The following is an 18,027-nucleotide window of genomic DNA, read 5'->3' as shown; positions in this document are numbered from 1 at the left end:
GGGACACGCGATCATATACAGTGGGTAAAATCTGCAAATATGTTAAAAACAAGAAAAAATGGTGATTTGCACAGTAAGGGAGAAAAGTGTAATTTTTCAAATTACTCGCGTAAGAAATTTGAGTTTTGATGCGACGCAGAGGGCATCAAAATTCGAGGGACATAAAGACACTTTCTTCCAGAAATACATATAATTTTCTGTACGACCAATGTTCAGTTATAAAATCATAATTACAAAGGTATTATGTATATTTATTATGACTACAAAGAAAAATAATTCTGTTTCTCATAGAAAAAAACACTTTTTCGACCTTGGGAGTAAAATTTTTTTTATGACCAAAAAATTACTGTTGTATTTATGACACAGAGGGAGCAAAAATGCTCTTTTCCACTCTTAAAGAAGGGAGGAAAATTCTATATTCTTTAAAAGGTCGTAGAAAATTGATTCCATCACTAACTTTCTAATGAATTGCGTACAACTGTCACTTTATATCCGTATTAGGATCGTAGAAAGTAGATAGGTATCCTTTCGAAAACGCAAATGTTTGGTTGAATTCTCGAACACCTTCACGTGAGGTGTTATCTATTTCTTCATTCGTCCGGCAACATCAGGTTTTTCTCTCACTGTGCATAGATGAATTCACAAGGACGAAACTTTCAGGCATTGCTGGTTAATATTTTATTTTCAGCCAGTGACAAGTTCAGCTGGTTTCAGCCAAATTTTCTATCTTTAACTGATTGCCGCGATATTTTGGGCCTGGATCTCCTGACAAAAACAAACAGTGGTGCACCGATAATTTGTATATTACACTCTTACCGAGGTAGAATAGAAAGTTTTTATTTCGTGCCTGATTTTACAGTTTTCATGCGAGGGGTGTTTTCGTTTTCGCCACTCCTATAAACGGGTGATCGATAAAATTTCGTTGACTCTTTAGGTAAGTTGTTGAATTTGTTATATATTAATGATATGTTTTCACTTCACTCAATGGCTAGTAGTGGATAAGCAGTTTCACTATCTATAGAGGATGCATACTATATATTTTTTCTGTAATTGTATAAAGGCCCCACCATAAAAATAAAGATATTACATACAAAAACATGACTTTCTTAATATTTGGGCTTTGCAACCTCTTTAAACGAGCTTTGAACAAAAATATTAATTCACATAAAATTGACAAAAATTAAATATACTACCTAAATAATTTATGTTCTATATATTTCCGAACAATAAACAGGTCATAGAATTTGATACTTTATCGATCCTGCATAATGCACTCGACGGACATTGACAAATGCATTCAAGCACATTGGCCAAATGAGGTAGAAAATGATTAACAAACTGTTTATTCTCAGATTCAAATTGAGAAAAAATTAGCTACCAGAAAAAATGTATACTCAGAATAAAATAATTATAATATATATATATAATTGTAACCTTATGGGTTGCTCTGAACATTACACGCGGTCCCAGAGGATTTTTGGTTTTAGCGGAAGTGTTTTTGTTATATAAGTAATATTTTGGTAAACACAATGTTATTAATATGTGTAATGTACTTATTCAAATTATGCCTAGGAATCATAAAAAATGTCTAGATTTTCTTCCCTAATTTTGAAATAATTTTATCTAGTCCCTTCCTTGAATTCTATTCAATTTAAATTTTCAGTTGCGTGAAAATTCGGGTTAAAATGGATTGTGAAAGAAATGAAACATCAACTAAATCATCAATATTTCTAGTCGTCCATGTGTTGTTTGCAAAAATAACATTTTTGGTAATTTTTTTAAAGTTTCCGGTTTTTTAATAATGTATCTAATAACACATAAGGCGTCCCATTTAAAAATGACGTATACCACTGGATTACGTGGAAAAAACTAAATCAAAATCTGTTTTTATTTTCTCGATATTTTGTTGGATAAATGAAATGCAGATGAGATCACGAAATGCAGAGTTTTTTTTGAACACCCTGCATCTTAAAATTCACATTACTCAAAAATTTCTAATTTTTCTTTTTAAAATCAGTAATTTTCTAATTTTAATTCCAGTTTATTTGTTTGTAATTGTAACTGAATATTGCTGGATAAAAATTATTGAATGATGCAACTGGGGGTAGTTGGATGTAGCGTTGTGCTGATAAATGAGACTCTAATAATATATGTATTACATTTATAAAAACTATAATTTTGTGATTTTATCACCCTTTTCTTTTATAGTTGCTATCTATCTATTAAATCTTTATATTTTTATGTATGCATGCATCCTTCGAAATGTTACTACATCATTTAAGATCTTCTTGACCCATCGATGTTGAAACTGCCATTAGGTAGATAAAGAAACATCATTATGTATTGATATTTCAATCAGCCAACTTTAATAAATTTGCAAGGATGTTAGATCGATGTGAAAATAGCGAAATTATCCAGAAAAGTGCTATAATCGAATTTCCACGAAACGATAGAAGCAACAATAATATAAAAGAGTATATCCAAATAAAGGATCTCAGACGTATTACTTTTATTGAACTTTGCTTGCTTGCTGAACAAACCAAAAATAGCAAATAAAAGTTTCAACAATTCACAAAATTTGAATAATAACAATTTTAACGACACGGAATTAGGAGATGTATGTTTTTAAGGATCACTGTAATCTGATTTACGGTGAGGTGAGCGATCAAAACACGATCACGTATCATCATTTTACTTTTATCAAAATCTGTTCAAATAAATAACAGCAATATACAAAGTGTTCGGTTTGTGTAAATTTTAACTTGAGGTATTTTCTGAGAAAACATTATTTTGGTAATATTAATTATTTTATTTTATGGAACAACACTTTATAGTATTAAGACAAACAATAACAAAGAAAAAAAATTGTCAAATGGAATGCTTCTGAGTAAAGTTAAATGGTTCTGTTGCAAGTGAAATCGCACCAGGGAGTACCGATTGTCTTCCTCACTTACATCTGTCTCCTCAGGTGATTAAAAGAAAATTTGGGGATAAAAAGAGAAAACAAAAGACGATCCTCTTAAAATGCCTTAAATAAGTTGCAAAAAATCTAAATCACACTCTGAATACTACCATATGTTTCAAACCGACCCTTTTGAAATTATTATTATTATGCCAAACATGTTTTGCTTTTATGGCGTTCATTGGAAATATTTCTCATTAAAATGTTGAAACACGTCAATAGATAAATGTATTTTTTTTCTGATGAAACCTCATGTATATTATGATGTTTTTGAGTTCTTTGAGAAATTTTGAATATATTTTATGTAACATACTCGTATCTGGATTCAACAGTTTTTGAAAAAAAAAATACAAAACAGAAGTAACGACAGAACATTTAATGCTTAAATAATGACAATATAAACTAATTCAATCTAATAGATTAAATATTTGAGCTATGCCTCGATGGTTTCACCTTAATCTGAACTAAATTGAAAGTAGACAAACCGCGATTTAAATTCCTCAAAACCTTATTTTTATAATTTGAGGAGGTACTTGTTAAACTTCTTGAGAAATTTAATTTTTTGACTCTTTTATATTGTTGGATTTATTTAAATACACCCTGCGTTTGAGATAATTTCATGAAAAAAGTCCATAGGGGTGAAATCAGGCGATCTAGTAGGCCACTCTAATGGCCATTTTGCGCAAATATTTTGATAACAGTTGAATTTAGACACGAACATGTTTTTTTGATGAAGAATTTTCAAAGTACTCCAGAACGTAATAATATACATGGAGTTCTATAAGAAAATAATTATAAAGTACAGTTATATACTACATGGATAATGTTGTATACAAATCGGTTATGTCAAAAAATGCACAAGAAAAACAAAATTTGCTATATTCTATCATTTTCTTGAAGAGCAATTCGTTCAATTTTTAATAGATTTATGTAGAACTTTTAATCCTCTATGTATGTACTTAGGTGCAATAAAACGCAAAAAAATCACAGAATACTCGTATGCAAAATTTAAAATCCCTAATTTTATTGAAGATTAAAATTGTTTTAAGGGTCTAGTTAAAATGAATTGTTGTTTCGTTTCGAAGTAAAAATTGTTAGAGTATTGATAATAATAATTGACTATCTAATTGTGTGTTAAAACAAAAAAGTTGCATGTTTGTTCATATTTTTTTTACAGTTCATATAGGAGGTACGTGAACTCCTATGCAATAATAATCATAGTTTTATTGACGTTCTGATGATATAAATAAGTTTTTCTGGCACCAACATAGGCCAGTTATTTTTGTCTACCCAGACGTCTACAGATTTTCATATGACGTGTGATCAAAAACACAGACCACCGCCATTTGGCAAGCACACACTCAATACTCAAAATAACCTGTGTTTATTTGTTTTTATTGCCAGTAGCATTATTTTGGTATCCCTGCTTTTACGTCAACAGGGCACGGGCATTATAGAGATTCGCATGCGATTTGAATCTGATAGTCCTTCCGCCCTGTTTTGGTATAAAATAAGTTTGACACGCCAACTGTCAAATGTCATATTATTATATGCTTATTAGTGGTATATTCTGAAGGTGATGATGAACATGAAAATCATCGGTTTGTCTATTGCCCTGAGCTAATTTATGAGAATTTCGGTATTACTCAGATTAATAAAAAAAAAAACAAAACGTTTTACTTTTCTTTCATCGTGATCATTCAAATATCAACCGGATCAAAAAGATAAAAAATTTTAGCCAATTTTGAAAAAACATAGACGGACTTGGTCGCGGTAATTTTAATCCCTTGTGAGTTATGCTTGAACACTGACTTATCACGATTTTCTATCAAAGCTAAATAATAATTTTTGCAAAAAAAACACAAAATGCCATAACACTTGTTCTTTTCTGTTTTCAGATTTTGAAAACGATGTCTCATTCCTGCATTCCCCTCTGCTTCGCTTGAAACGTCTTTGAACCTCAACCGGAGGATAGGTTTCCCACCACCATCGTCCGATTTTCCGGTAATTGATGAGAGGTCACGGGATCAAACGCATTTTGTCCTCCATACCAAACACCCAACTCGGCCGAGATCCTAGGATCAACCTCCAAGGCTGGTCCAAGCGTTGGATGAGCATTAGTTCATCCCGGTTCGCGTGTTTCATCGTCCCAGTCAATTGAATTTCCTACATAAAAAGAATTTTAGTTTGCGCTTTTTTTCATTATGATGGAGTCCCAACAAGAGACCGAAAAGAATTTAGCCCCGATAGTGTCCTTATCTGCAGTAGCCCCCTCGTTAGAGTCCACCCCTGCTAAAACTCCGAACAGTTGCGTTGTGGCGCTAAATAACAACAACGAGAAAGTTCGGTTCAAGTCGCACTCAGTGTCATCTTCTTCTTCCTCCTCCTCTTCTATTTCTGAAGATGATGAAGATAAGCCTAATATCCCAGATGGAGGTTGGGGTTGGGTGGTGGTACTGGCCTCTTTGATACTCTCAATGGTGGCAGATGGAATAAGTTTCTCTTTCGGCTTACTCTATGTGGAGTTTTTAAAAGAATTTGAAGCCTCCAGAAGTTCAACTTCTTGGATTGGCAGCCTGTTCATGGCAGTACCTCTGCTCACTGGTCCCATTATGAGCGCTTTCGTGGACAAATTCGGCTGCAGGTCTATGACCATAGTTGGTGGCATAATTTCAGCCATAGGCTTCATTATAAGCTCCAAATGCAACTCCATTGGCCTTATGTACCTCACTTTTGGTACTTTAGCAGGCTTGGGATTGGGATTAATTTATGTAACAGCGGTAGTCTCCATTGCTTTTTGGTTTGATAAAAAGAGGACTTTAGCAGTGGGCATAGGGGCGTCAGGCACCGGAGTCGGCACCTTCATATTCTCACCCATGACCGATTATTTGCTTTATGAATATGGATGGAGGGGTACCACGCTAATTCTTTCGGGCTGCTTTTTGAACATGTGCGTTTGCGGGGCTTTAATGAGGGATCCCGACTGGATTATTGAACAAAGCAGGTAAGTTTTATTTCTTGTAAGAATTATGATGGATCAAGTGTGACACGTGATTGAATTATGAATTATTGTACTGCTACTTAAATGGAATTACTGATGATGATTATAGTAATTGTTAGATTACTGAAAATTGGTGATGAAAACTGTCACGAAACTGTTCAAACACGCACTCGTTACGAACGTTATATCCTGTTTAACGATCGAGTATTAATAGTCTTAATACTTTTATTTCACCGATTTAGAACGATATTTTATGTTATTCTATACCGGCTTTTATCTCAAATTTTAGGTTGCAAGCGCCCCGGTAAAGGTTTGAAATTTAGATACTTGAAAGTACCAAAAAACTTTAAAAAAAAATAGAAAGTCTCTCATAAAAAATAAAAACACTCTCAACGATTTTGGTATATGTACCATTCTGGCGTAAAACAAGACGTAGCATCCGCTTAACAACACAGGGTGTTCCAAATTCGATGTGCTACCATTGCAATTTCTAAAACAGCAAGAATTACAGGGTGTATCAAACTTAATACTCTTTCAAGAATTAAAAACTGAACTAACCTGAACTAACCTGAAATGAAGTTTCGCAGTTATTATGGAAAAACTAAAATTTGGCCAAATATTTTATTTTATTACGGTAACATTCGTGAACAGTTCTATTGCAAATTATAAAATAAGATCTGTAAGTGCATCACAGTTTTAAAATGTTTATTGATACCTTATATTAATTGACTACTCAGATATTATTTTCCTCTTATCCTAATTTATACTTTGAAATTTGTGGATGTTCTTAATAAACAGTCTATTTTTACCTATTTATAATCAAATACCTATGGCTTGATTGGAAATTTATTTGCCTATATAACGTTTTAAGCAATATAATAATTGCATTTTTTATTTAGAGGTTTAGGACCGGCCTAGCTTATTAAGGAAAAAATTATACTTTTTTAAAATTAAAACATCAAAAATTTCTATCATGTATTACACCATTGTGACGGCGTTACTTAGGACTTTTAAAAAGCTATAAAAAAATATGCAGGTCCGTATTTAAAAAGCTGAAGTTGTTCTAAATCTATCAAAAACGAAGCAACATTCAAAATTTAGAAATAAACTTGTTTTTATACATGAGAAAACCTTAAAAATTTTGTATCGAACATTTCATCGGAAAACCTTTATTTTGCGATTTATTTAGAAAATTACATACTCAGATTTATATTAAATACACTACCCAGTAATAATAATAATTAAGTTATGTAATTTTGGCAAAATAATGATTTATAATAGAGTAACAAATGAAAAGAGTTTCAATAAAAAAGAAAGAACGTCAATGGCTTTTTTTTCTATATATATACATATATGCTAGATTAACAATGTCTTGAAGTCAGTATAGGTATCCTTCATGCAGAGATTACTAAACGGTATTTCCAACAGAATAATTCTAAACCGCAAACTGCGAGCATTATTCGAAGGTACCTGGAACAAGCACAATTGGAAGTGCTGCTTTAGCCTGCAGAGTCACCGGACTTACCACCTATTGAATATCTTTGAGACATGATAAGTCGCCGTCTTTGAAATTGACTGGAGTCTCCAAATAATATGGATGACCCACGGCACCACTTTGAGTTAGCATGGATTGAAATACCCCAGAAGGATAGTAATTATTTATTACAAAGCATGCCGCGAATGGTACTTGCTTGTAATGGTGTACGAAGCGATGCCACTCATTAAATTTTTAATTATTAAATGTTGTTTTTTCTAGTGAAACTTTTATCATTTAATACTAATTCTTATAACTTATTACTTTGCCAAAATTAGAAGACCTCATTATTATTATTAGCGTGTGATGCGTTTCACATGAAACTGAGTGTATTTGATCAAATTTTAGTGTTTTGCTTTGTTGTTAAACATTAGAAGCACGTGTCCGACAAACATATTATGAGCCTAATTAAAATTAATAATAATAATTAACATCATTGACTGTAACATTAATTGTCCTCAATCAAGATTCATTCCAAGACTTTGTCAAAAGAAATATATTAATCTTAAATTGCAGGAAAAACTTGAAAAACAAATTGAACAAGTCCGAAAAATCCAGCAAAACTAGCTTAATGTCAGTATCCTCCACTAATCCATCCACTGCCATTGATATTGCCGAACTAAAGTCTCTACTTACAAGTGGCAGAAACACCGAATTTCTCTTGCAAGACTTGGAAACTTCTGTGGATAGCAATGAAGATAAGGAAAAACTCAAGAAATATTTTTCATCGGCCTTAAATTTACCCACTTTTATTAAACAAAACGAAAAAGTTAGTAAATTTTTCTTTAAGTTTTTTAGACTCCTCAAGAGTTCATTATATTCGTTTAGGTGCCTATCGAAGTTTTAGAGCTTCTGAGTCGAAATAAGAAACTTTACAATGTCATCTTGCACAATTATCCTAGTTTACTGGCCAGCAGGAGCACTTCTTTGGACAATGCTATTGATTCCCTTAAAAACGAATCGACCCATCGAGTACCAGTCACTTTTAGCATGAAACTGAAGCAGGACCCTGCATTAACAGCCGATGATAGCCTAACTCGTCAAGTAAGTATAATTTACATTTAATTGTATAAGTAAGGGTTAAGCTATTTTCTTAATCTCACGTGAGCTCTCCCATAACAATAACATTATTATGCCTTTATGAGAGAGTTTAAACGAGAAAACGTAAGCATAGCTTAATGGCCTATAAGATTAACCTTAATAGATGAAATTTTCATAGAATTATTAAAATTTCGATGACATTATCAGACAATTAAACAAAAAATTGAATCTGCTGAATTCTTATAAGGTGAAACCCTAAGAATAGTCAGGTCAACAATGATTACAATAGTTAAGGAGTAAACTTTACTTGTGCAGAAGAATCTTATCTTAATGGTGCAATTTTTATTAGTAAATAATCTTGGTCTTGCAGGCGTCTCTACCAGAAAATCATGAGCCCGAAGCCCACGAGCCCCTCATGGGATGTCAGGCTAAAGTTAAATTGCCACCCAATGCCTCTTTTCCTAGATTTAAACAGCAATGGACCAATCCCAAACATGACAGTTATTTCAAAAACTTAAAAATGCACAGACAATCTCTAGTACATAGAGGAGCTATTTTTAATATGAACAAATACAGGTTCAAGGCTTCAAGTTGTCCTAATATATATAGGGTATCGATGATGTCCCTGCCTAAACAAAGGGAGGAGGTAAGTGGGAAAACTGATAATAAGAGCGGATAATCGGTGATAATTAATCGGTTTTTTAAATACAAAACTTCACAATTCAGTAGGAATCGTGTCCCGTTAAACCGATCGATATTGAGAGCCTTCTTCATGAGCCCCCAAAATTCACTTCGAATCAGGAAAGGCTGAAAGGCGTAGAAATTCTAGTCGCACGGCTGATGTTTTCTGAAACCATTACCCTCAAATTAGTTTTGTAATTTTTTTTTAAAGTGTTGTCAGTGACTCATATGAATGTCGAAAATATTTATGGACAATCAGACAATTGTAGTGGCATGCGTGTGGTAAATTTTTTCTATAAAAGTTACGTAATTTTATGCGGTCTACCGATAAAATTTACCATACATGTAACGTAAAAAAATTACTATCCGAGGAACCAAGTGCCATATGCTAATGCCAAAAACGTTTGTGTGCTGACAAACACCCCTGACAACTGACCCGCGTATGGTAAACTTTTTTCACACTCTTATACCAGTAAATTGCAAATAACATGAGGATAACCTATAAGCGAAAATTGACAATTACAGACAAGTGTATGTAATGAAGATGCCAACCGTGAGTAATAATATTACGCGACAGTATTACGTAAAAGATTAGTGTAACAACGTCAATCCAACAATCGTATAGCTTCAGGATTTGGAATAAAGACGACAAAAATATCATTTCTAAATTTCTCGTGCTGTTGTTAGGCTTTTACGTGCCCATCCGTCAATAGACACGGTTTCACGTCACCAAGAAAATGTATTCTCTAATTTATATAAAAAAAAATAAAAAAGTTTTCCGTTCAAATTGTGGAGTATTGTATTTTGCAATCGATTGTTACTCAATGGGTTCAAAAATTGACGCGTCTGCATCCGCGGCTTCGGGCTCTGCAGTTCTTTGAGTTGCGGATGCGCGGAAAACTCAAAGCGACCAGCGCAGTGTTTTTACAAACGGCGTGCTGGGTCGACTGACGCGTCTGTTTGAAGAACCCTTAAATGAAAACTTTTTTGGTAGTATGTAAGTAAAAGTTTCTCACTTCCTTTTAGAAATGGTACACCGAAATAGTTGATTTGGTGAAGGGCATGTTCGACTATTCTTTATTCTTAGAGCTGCATTTTTTCTTGCTGTCTCTGTCGACTATAATCCTTTTTGTTTGGTTTATAGTGCCTTACTTTTACCTCGCCGAGCTTATGCTTGCCCATCAGTACGAAACGAAATCTGCCTCGTTTACTTTATCGAATATTGGTGTTGCTAACACCATTGGAATGGTACTGGTAATAACTATTTTACTCTACAGTATTCAAATTTAAAATTTTTAGGTTTTCTTAGGGTGGGCAGGTGATAGGCCTTGGATGGACATAACTAAGACTTATGCAGTTTGCCTTATTTTATGTGGAATATCCATTGCAGGGATAATATTCTTCGTGGAGAATTACATTATGCTTCAAATCAGTGCCGCCTTGTTTGGCATATTTTTGTCCAGCACCTTTTCGTTCACTCCAGGTATACTGGTTGAGCTGGTACCATTGGAACGCTTTACTGTGGCATATGGATTGCAGTTACTATGCATGGGGATCGGTATACTTTCTGGACCTCCATATGCCGGTACTAGTTTATGAATACTTTCATCAAAGCGCAACTAATACGATTACCTTAGGAGTTCTCTATGATATAACTGGCAATTGGAAGCATTCCTTCTATCAAGCAGCTGTATGGACAGTATTAAGCGGCCTCTTCGTGGGTTTGATTCCTTATTCGAAGAACAAGAAAATAATTGGGAAAGGTCCAGTTGAGAAAGAGATCGAAGGGTCGAGCTCCAGAATCGTTCCCATATTACTAATTCTTTTACTGACTGTAGCATTCATAGGACTTGTGGCCTATTTAACGGTGGTTAGCTTTCTGTTCTCCGACTCTGACATATTGCCTTAAAGATATTAAAATACTTGTAATTAACTGTATAGTTTTATACAGAGTCATTCAAAACTATGGGATCAAACTTCTAGGGACAGTTCAGTGCAATGACAGAAGACATCTGAATATGCGAACCCGTTTCCACAAATGTGTTCCTAAGGCACTACGACCTTATGATGCTCTAAGACAGTTATGTGAAAAAATAGTTTTATCAAATTTTAATACGTTACATTTGAATTTATTTTATTTATTTTTAAAATAACACTATGGTAATTGTTCCAAATGTCTTTGAAAAAAAAAACAGATCAAGTGACCTAGGGAGCCACGGAACCAAATCACCCCTTCCGTTTTACTGTTGTCCGAACCGATGATCCAGTACTGAGGGGCTTGAACACTAAAGTTTTTAGGCGATCTTCATGTTTCAGCTACATTTGCTGTCGAATATTTAATGGAACCTTTTCAAAAAGTTCAGGCAGCACGTCTTGTAAAGAACGCCTGTAAATAGATTCGATAAATAAATTTTTATAGCCAGGACGTTGGCTTGCGGGCCAACGTTCTTGATAAATCCATGCATCAGCTTTTGCGTTGCAATACGTTGCCCCATATCCCAAATGACCGATTACTTAGCAAACATTTTAAAATTTGCAAAATTAACATGTAAATGGGTCAAACTAACGATCAAGAATTTATATTATCATTCTTAGCTAAGATTAACATTTGACAAAAAATACTTACAGGTGCATAACTAAATTCAAGTACGACATTTTGGACAATATCTTTAGTGTTATTTGGTACAAACAAACTAAAATAAAATGTTCTAAATATCTATAAAACACATTTTTGCATATCATTGTCTCAAAGCATGATGTCGTAATGTCTTACGAAGGCATTTGCGGACACGGATTCTTATACTCAAATGTCTTCTATTATTGCATTGAACAATCTCTAGAAGTTTGATCCTTCCTATAGTTCTTAAACACTCTGTATACCTAAATTTACTGTGTACCTTTGTTGGAAGATTGGGTAAAAAAATATTTCCTAGGTATATGCTGTTCCAACTTAGTAAAAATCTCGACTACCGCTCAGATGTTTTTTCTTGTATAAATAATATGAATACGTCTATCTAGAAAGTTTTAATGTGACATTATGATCAAATAGAGATTAATTAAGTCCTCTTTTTTAAATTCGAGTTGAAGCGAATGAAGAGCGATTTTGAGGAATATGTGCACTTTTTCCTTTTTATGCAGATTAAAATGTTATTACGTACTCCTTAAATACTCTGCAAAGTTCACATAATTGATTTCGATCTATATCAATCATATAACCAATATATCATCGTATTCGAATACACATACTCTTCAATTTAAGACAAATTTAAGAAATTAGTGTAATTAAAAACATTTTCAATCCATAACAAAGCGATATTTTTAATAAGTCGCAATAGCATGTACAGTCTATAAAGTGAGTTTTTTTTATTATGTTTTTTTTAATACTAGATCCCGGTATACTACTTTTTAAATTCTTAATGTCTATTAAAAAATGTACCTACATGCTACTCCAATAAATGCCATCTTTCCCTATTGTTCAACTTGAATAAGACGTTTATTTATTTACTCAAACCTTCCGATGAAGTCAAGACCATGTAAAGGCAGTTATCCTATTGAGATAATCATAGAGTGAAAAATGGCATGAATGTACACCCATATTGATATCAAAATAGTAATAGATTTCGTAACAACTGGATTTGATAATGTTTCCATGTTAGTCTCAAAAGGTCTTTTTTTACGATTACGACTTAAAATATGATCAGAATTTTGCATTGGATATCGAAAATTTTCAATTTCTATATCTGTTTATTTCCTACGAGTCGCATTTGTAACGATAAAGAAATAAGCCTATTTTCACGGTTTCGCATCAGTTACCAAATTCTATGAACCATGACTCGCTAGCTTGCTTAAAAACACCGCTTATTGCTGTTCGCCTTCTATGTATACTGCCTCCCTCTTTCCTCGCCAATTTTTGGGTATTAAAAACGCAATTGATTTATTTTCCAACATTTTTTTTCTGTAAGAATTTGAAGAAGACGCCACATGAATATTACCATCTAGCATCTATTATTTTTATTCTCTACAGTCCATCTCTAAAAATCTTCCTATTTTTCGTATATGGAATAAATCCCACCACAAGTCCAGACACAATTACCCATATCCCAGCTTGGTAGAACGATTGCACGTACGACTGCGTAATATCAAATAGCAGACCTACATATCGGAAATATTTTATCTCCATAAGTATAATACTGATCAAGACTACCTGCAAGTGGTGGCCCGGCCAAATTTCCGATCCCTTGGCATAATAGAAACAATCCATAAGCCATGGTGAAGTTCTCTAGAGGCACTAAATCTGCCAATATCGGGGGCGTCAGGGCGTTGACACTTGCAAACGACAGTCCAAACATTGCACACGAAAAAAGCAGCATGCTGTAGCTCTGGGTGAAGAACATCATAGCGATGCACGTTATTCCACAACAAATTAGGCTTAATGCGAAGAGTTTGGCTACGTTGAATCTGTTTCCAATTATTCCAAACATTATCTGAAAATTTGTGTCGAGGATTAAAATTAAAATAATCTATCTCAGTACCATTCCCACGATATTGGTGAAACCTATCAGAGAGAGTGCATACGAGGCTTCCTTTTCTTTGTATCCTGACAGGGTCATGTGCACTGGCAAATAGAAGTAAGGCACCACAAACCAGATGCACATGATTATGGTAGAGATGCATAAAAGGAAGAAATGCAATTCATTGAAGAGGGAGAGGTTGGTGATATCCTTGAGGACCTCCACATAATCATCATACCATTCCTGTGGATATTAATCACTGTTACTAATATCAATAGGCATTTGAAAACTAATTAAATTAAGCACCTCTTCCTCTTCGTCATCATCGGGTAATATAGAATTTTCAAAAAAATCTGGACAACTCGAAGTGGTTACTTTGTATTTGCTATGGAGATTTAACATGGCACCTCTGTATCCTATAGAATTTTTCCTGAAGCGGAGTTTTTGCAGATAATGGTGGTGACCAGACGAACTTCCTCGAGATCTCGTAGAGTCACTTCGATTTAGTAGTGTTCTTCTACCCTCACCTTGACGCAAAGTTTCATCACTTTCTAGAGGTTTGCAATTAAGTTTCAGCAAGATTAAAAATATTTTAAGTTACCTTCTGATTCCGATGCCTCTTTTAGCCTCATGCAGAACTTTACTGGTGGTTTTATTTTTTGTTCAAGATCTTCAAGACTCGTATTAGAATGCAGTATTGTCTCCGAGGCAGTTTTGAAGGTCAGGGCTTTAGGAAAATTTTCGAGAATAATGCTATACAACTTCTTATTTTCAGTTAATTTTTTTAGTACTTCTAATGGAACCTGAAACATCATATAAGTAATTCATGAATCATTTCTCTCAATATTTTCTTCTCATCTCCTAAAGTTCACGAAATATTTAGCTCAGGTTGGTTTAGGCTAATTAGTTTATAGGCAATGAAAGATCAAATGGGGTAAAAAGCTAGTGTGAGGATTTGGATATAGAGTTGGAAGATTTGAAAAGACTTTATAACAGTAAATTTAAGTGAATTGAGTCTTGAAACCCGGGTTGGAGCAATTAAAAATAAGCGGGTTATGCTAGGAATGCCGTTGAGGTTTAGTAAAAGGCTAAACGGAGAAAAAGATCCGAAAGTATAAGGGAATTAAAAACGCAAAATTGCAAAAGTATGATGAGAAATCTATGGGAGCATAAGGAAAAGTGTCTGGTTACATGGAGTGCAAACGAAGAAAAAGAAAATTAAATCAAGCAAACTGAAGGAGAAAGTGAATTAAGTACAAAAGAAAAGAATCTTTGATGAAAAATATCCTAGAAACTCAAAAAAAGAACTGCTGAGGATTTGGGTAACTTGTGAGTTTGTGTTGCTCGTTTATCAAAATGTTTTTAGAAGTTCCAACTTCTTTCTAAAAATTTCTCTTCATTAAGGAAATAAATGTGGCAAATTTCCTTTTGAATCGAATTCCATTCATTCGTTTAATTCTAAAATTCCAAGTAAATTGGAAGTTTTAAAAATATTTCGAAAATACTGTAAATTTAACTTGAGGTGAAAATGGTTAGATCTGATATATAAATAGACCATTCTCCATCGTCGAGCACAAAAGTAATTGAGTATTAAAGATTTTCAATAAAGAGTGTGGTAAAGCGATCTTAAAGAAAATTAAATTCCGCAGTATAAACTCTTGGCACCTATTTGAGTTTCTCGGCCGAATGATAAATTAAATAATTTAATTATGGAAAATAACCCGAAATTGTCAATTTGGTCTTTGCTACCTTATTACGATATATCTCATAAAACCAATGAAATTGACTCACCTATAAATATCTCAAATTTTCTATATCATAGCTCACCTTTTCATGTTCATGTAAAAATGTTGGAAGCTCAACAACAGAGCTGCAGTATCTTTTATCTTTCTTTGGTAGAGGTATCGATGTTTCCATATCTTCAATTTCGAATTTGCGCTTCGAAACAAGAGGTTTAGATTTACGTGTTTCCTGACCGCAAGTTCTAAAAGACATTTTAAATATAACTAGAAATAAGTAAAGTAAATTACAGTAACTGATGAACTATCAGGGCTCAAGATTACACACTATTACCAAAAAATATTGATAACATTCATGCAGGGCGAATCATAAGTAGGGGTTTTCCTTGTAACTGGACATAGATCTCCATAAACTAAGCAAAATCTTTATATAAAATTATTTTGAAATCTCTAAAACGAACGAAATATGAGCGTACAAAAGTTTTAATAAATAATAAGATATTTAATTATTATTCACTTCGGGATTAGCCACAAAAAGTGTTCCAAATGTCGCCATATATTTCACTTCATTTGCATAAATTTTCGCTCGCTTTATCCATGTCTTAGACATATTGGTAAGAGAGACCTTTTTCCTCGAATTATTTCTGCGGTGTTTTCTATCCGTTCACACAACCCTACTGCTATGTTAACTTCAGTCATCAATGCCAAAATTTTTATGTAATACCGCAGATAAGTCACATGGATTTAGGTTTACTGATCTCGCAGACCATCTTATTAGTCCGTTGCAACTTTTTATTACTTTTTATGATTTTTTTTTTAAATACGCATATTCAGGTTCCTTTTGGGATTTCGTAAAAATGTTACATAAAGGCTTATATTGGTTTTTTAAGATCTATGTCAAGCTAAAACGAAAACTCCTATTTACGATTCGTCCTGACGAATATTAAAAAAGACCAAAAAAAATTGCAAACGATTCTATTATTTTGATCTTGCAAGAAAGAAAAGCGCCTTCGTAATATAATATAAATTCGTAAATAAAAATATCAGGTCTGTATTAAAAAAAAACGGAATTAATATTAATATCTTGACAATAACTTGCGATAACAATAAAGCTATGTTGCAGAGAGTAGTAAACTTTTTTTTATTTGAGTGACCAATTTCAAAATATTTTCGATTCAAAGCTCTAACCAATTTTACATTTCCTGTAAAATTTCAGAACCTAAACACTATCAGGCATAGTGCACATAACTTTAAAATACTTTGTATAACAAACTTGGCCCTGAAGCGCACTGGAACGGTGACCTAATTTGACTGTTATCTCACCTCTGCTCCTTTTTTATCCAATCAGGATCCCTCATCAATAACCCACTAACACACATATTAGCGCATAGCCCGGCCATTATCAGCATAGACTGTCTCCAGCCATACTCTCCCACCAAGTATGTTATCAATGGAGAGTAAATTACGGTACCAAAGCCAGTTCCACTGGCCGCTATACTCAAAGCCAGAGTTCTGTGCTTTTCGAACCAAAATGCTATGGATACCACAGCAGTAACGAAACACAAGCAAAACCCGATACCCCCAATGAATCCAAAAGTGATATACATCACCCAAATATTCCTCACATAGGCACTCATCACAAATCCCATGGTGCATATCAGGCTACCTACCACCGTCATGTATTTGCACCCATATCTGTCCACCAAAGCACTACCAAATGGACCGGCTAATAATGGAACAGACAAGAATAGACTGCCGATAAACGAAGTCGCTGAGTTAGTAGTTTCGAACTCTTCCAGGAACTTTATGTTGAGAATTCCGAAGGTACTGCCCACTCCATCCGAGACTAAGTTGATGAAAAGGCTGCTAAATACAACTAACCAACCCCAACCACCATCTGGGATTTTAGGTTTGGTTTCCTCCACGAACAGACTTATTCTGGACGCGAGTAATGTCTCTTTGGTGGCTACTGAGAGGTGGTAGGCGCTTCTTATAGATTCTCTGCTTCCATTTGTAGCATCTTTGGTATGGTTTTCTAAGGGTAGAAGAAGCTTTACTGGCGCTGCGTTCATTTTTAAAAAGGTGCACTTGGGATAAATCTTTCAACCCATTATTTTACCGCTGCTAAATTTTTGTGTCAAACCATGACTACTACTAATTATGTACGTATTGAATAAATAAGTTACGAGCCTTTTTTCTACCATCGGAATATGATTTACTGCAGATAGAAGTAATAAAGTCTCTGATAAGATAACCGATGGTTAATGAATATTTTGGCGGTTATTTTAACTTTAATCCACTATAAATTAATAGTCTGCATATTTGCTCTCGATAAGGAGTTAGCTTGAAATCACATTTACACGCCTGCAAATTATATTAATAACAAAGGTAATGCGATTAAATTAAGATAACGCCATTTCCTAATAAAAAAATATTTATATCATTTTTATAAATTTCTTTGAAAGTTTACGTAATAGGCGACATTTCCTTAAAGGGGGATTATAATAGATATCTTGGAAACACAGATAAATTATGATGTTCCAATAATTACACTGGAA

General features: G+C 33.8%; 2 protein-coding genes across 2 annotated transcripts; one reads left to right on the top strand and one right to left on the bottom strand.

The window, feature by feature from the left end:
* The first annotated feature begins 677 nt into the window (after positions 1-677).
* LOC136338799 (monocarboxylate transporter 14-like) lies at positions 678-12,707 on the top strand. The gene is made up of 9 exons (XM_066281519.1): positions 678-799; positions 860-934; positions 4,861-5,966; positions 8,014-8,266; positions 8,326-8,541; positions 8,909-9,184; positions 10,246-10,467; positions 10,519-10,804; positions 10,857-12,707. The coding sequence occupies exons 3-9, from the start codon at positions 5,167-5,169 to the stop codon at positions 11,126-11,128; spliced, it is 2,325 nt and encodes a 774-aa protein (XP_066137616.1). The 5' UTR covers positions 678-799; positions 860-934; positions 4,861-5,166; the 3' UTR covers positions 11,129-12,707.
* A 406-nt stretch (positions 12,708-13,113) lies between these two features.
* LOC136338803 (monocarboxylate transporter 14-like) lies at positions 13,114-17,693 on the bottom strand. Its single transcript, XM_066281524.1, has 7 exons — positions 16,793-17,693; positions 15,558-15,714; positions 14,332-14,533; positions 14,037-14,281; positions 13,752-13,973; positions 13,424-13,703; positions 13,114-13,371 (listed from the first exon to the last, which is right to left on the bottom strand). Exons 1-7 carry the CDS (start codon positions 17,539-17,541, stop codon positions 13,238-13,240), a joined length of 1,989 nt encoding a protein of 662 aa, XP_066137621.1. The 5' UTR covers positions 17,542-17,693; the 3' UTR covers positions 13,114-13,237.
* Positions 17,694-18,027: the final 334 nt, after the last annotated feature.

Source organism: Euwallacea fornicatus, chromosome 4, assembly GCF_040115645.1.
Source record: "Euwallacea fornicatus isolate EFF26 chromosome 4, ASM4011564v1, whole genome shotgun sequence".
NCBI classification, from domain to species: Eukaryota; Metazoa; Arthropoda; class Insecta; order Coleoptera; family Curculionidae; genus Euwallacea; species Euwallacea fornicatus.
The sequence above is the reverse complement of the archived record's forward strand: the minus strand, read 5'-3'. Positions and strand labels throughout refer to the sequence as shown.

Coding starts and splice junctions, on each gene's coding strand:
- LOC136338799 (XM_066281519.1), top strand. CDS start 5,167: ATGATGGAGTCCCAACAAGAGACCGAAAAGAATTTAGCCCCGATAGTG. Junction 8,542..8,908: donor ATGATAGCCTAACTCGTCAA/GTAAGTATAATT, acceptor TTGGTCTTGCAG/GCGTCTCTACCAGAAAATCA. Junction 10,805..10,856: donor TTCTGGACCTCCATATGCCG/GTACTAGTTTAT, acceptor CGATTACCTTAG/GAGTTCTCTATGATATAACT.
- LOC136338803 (XM_066281524.1), bottom strand. CDS start 17,541: ATGAACGCAGCGCCAGTAAAGCTTCTTCTACCCTTAGAAAACCATACC. Junction 13,974..14,036: donor ATGATGACGAAGAGGAAGAG/GTGCTTAATTTA, acceptor TAATATCCACAG/GAATGGTATGATGATTATGT. Junction 13,372..13,423: donor GGCCGGGCCACCACTTGCAG/GTAGTCTTGATC, acceptor TCCGATATGTAG/GTCTGCTATTTGATATTACG.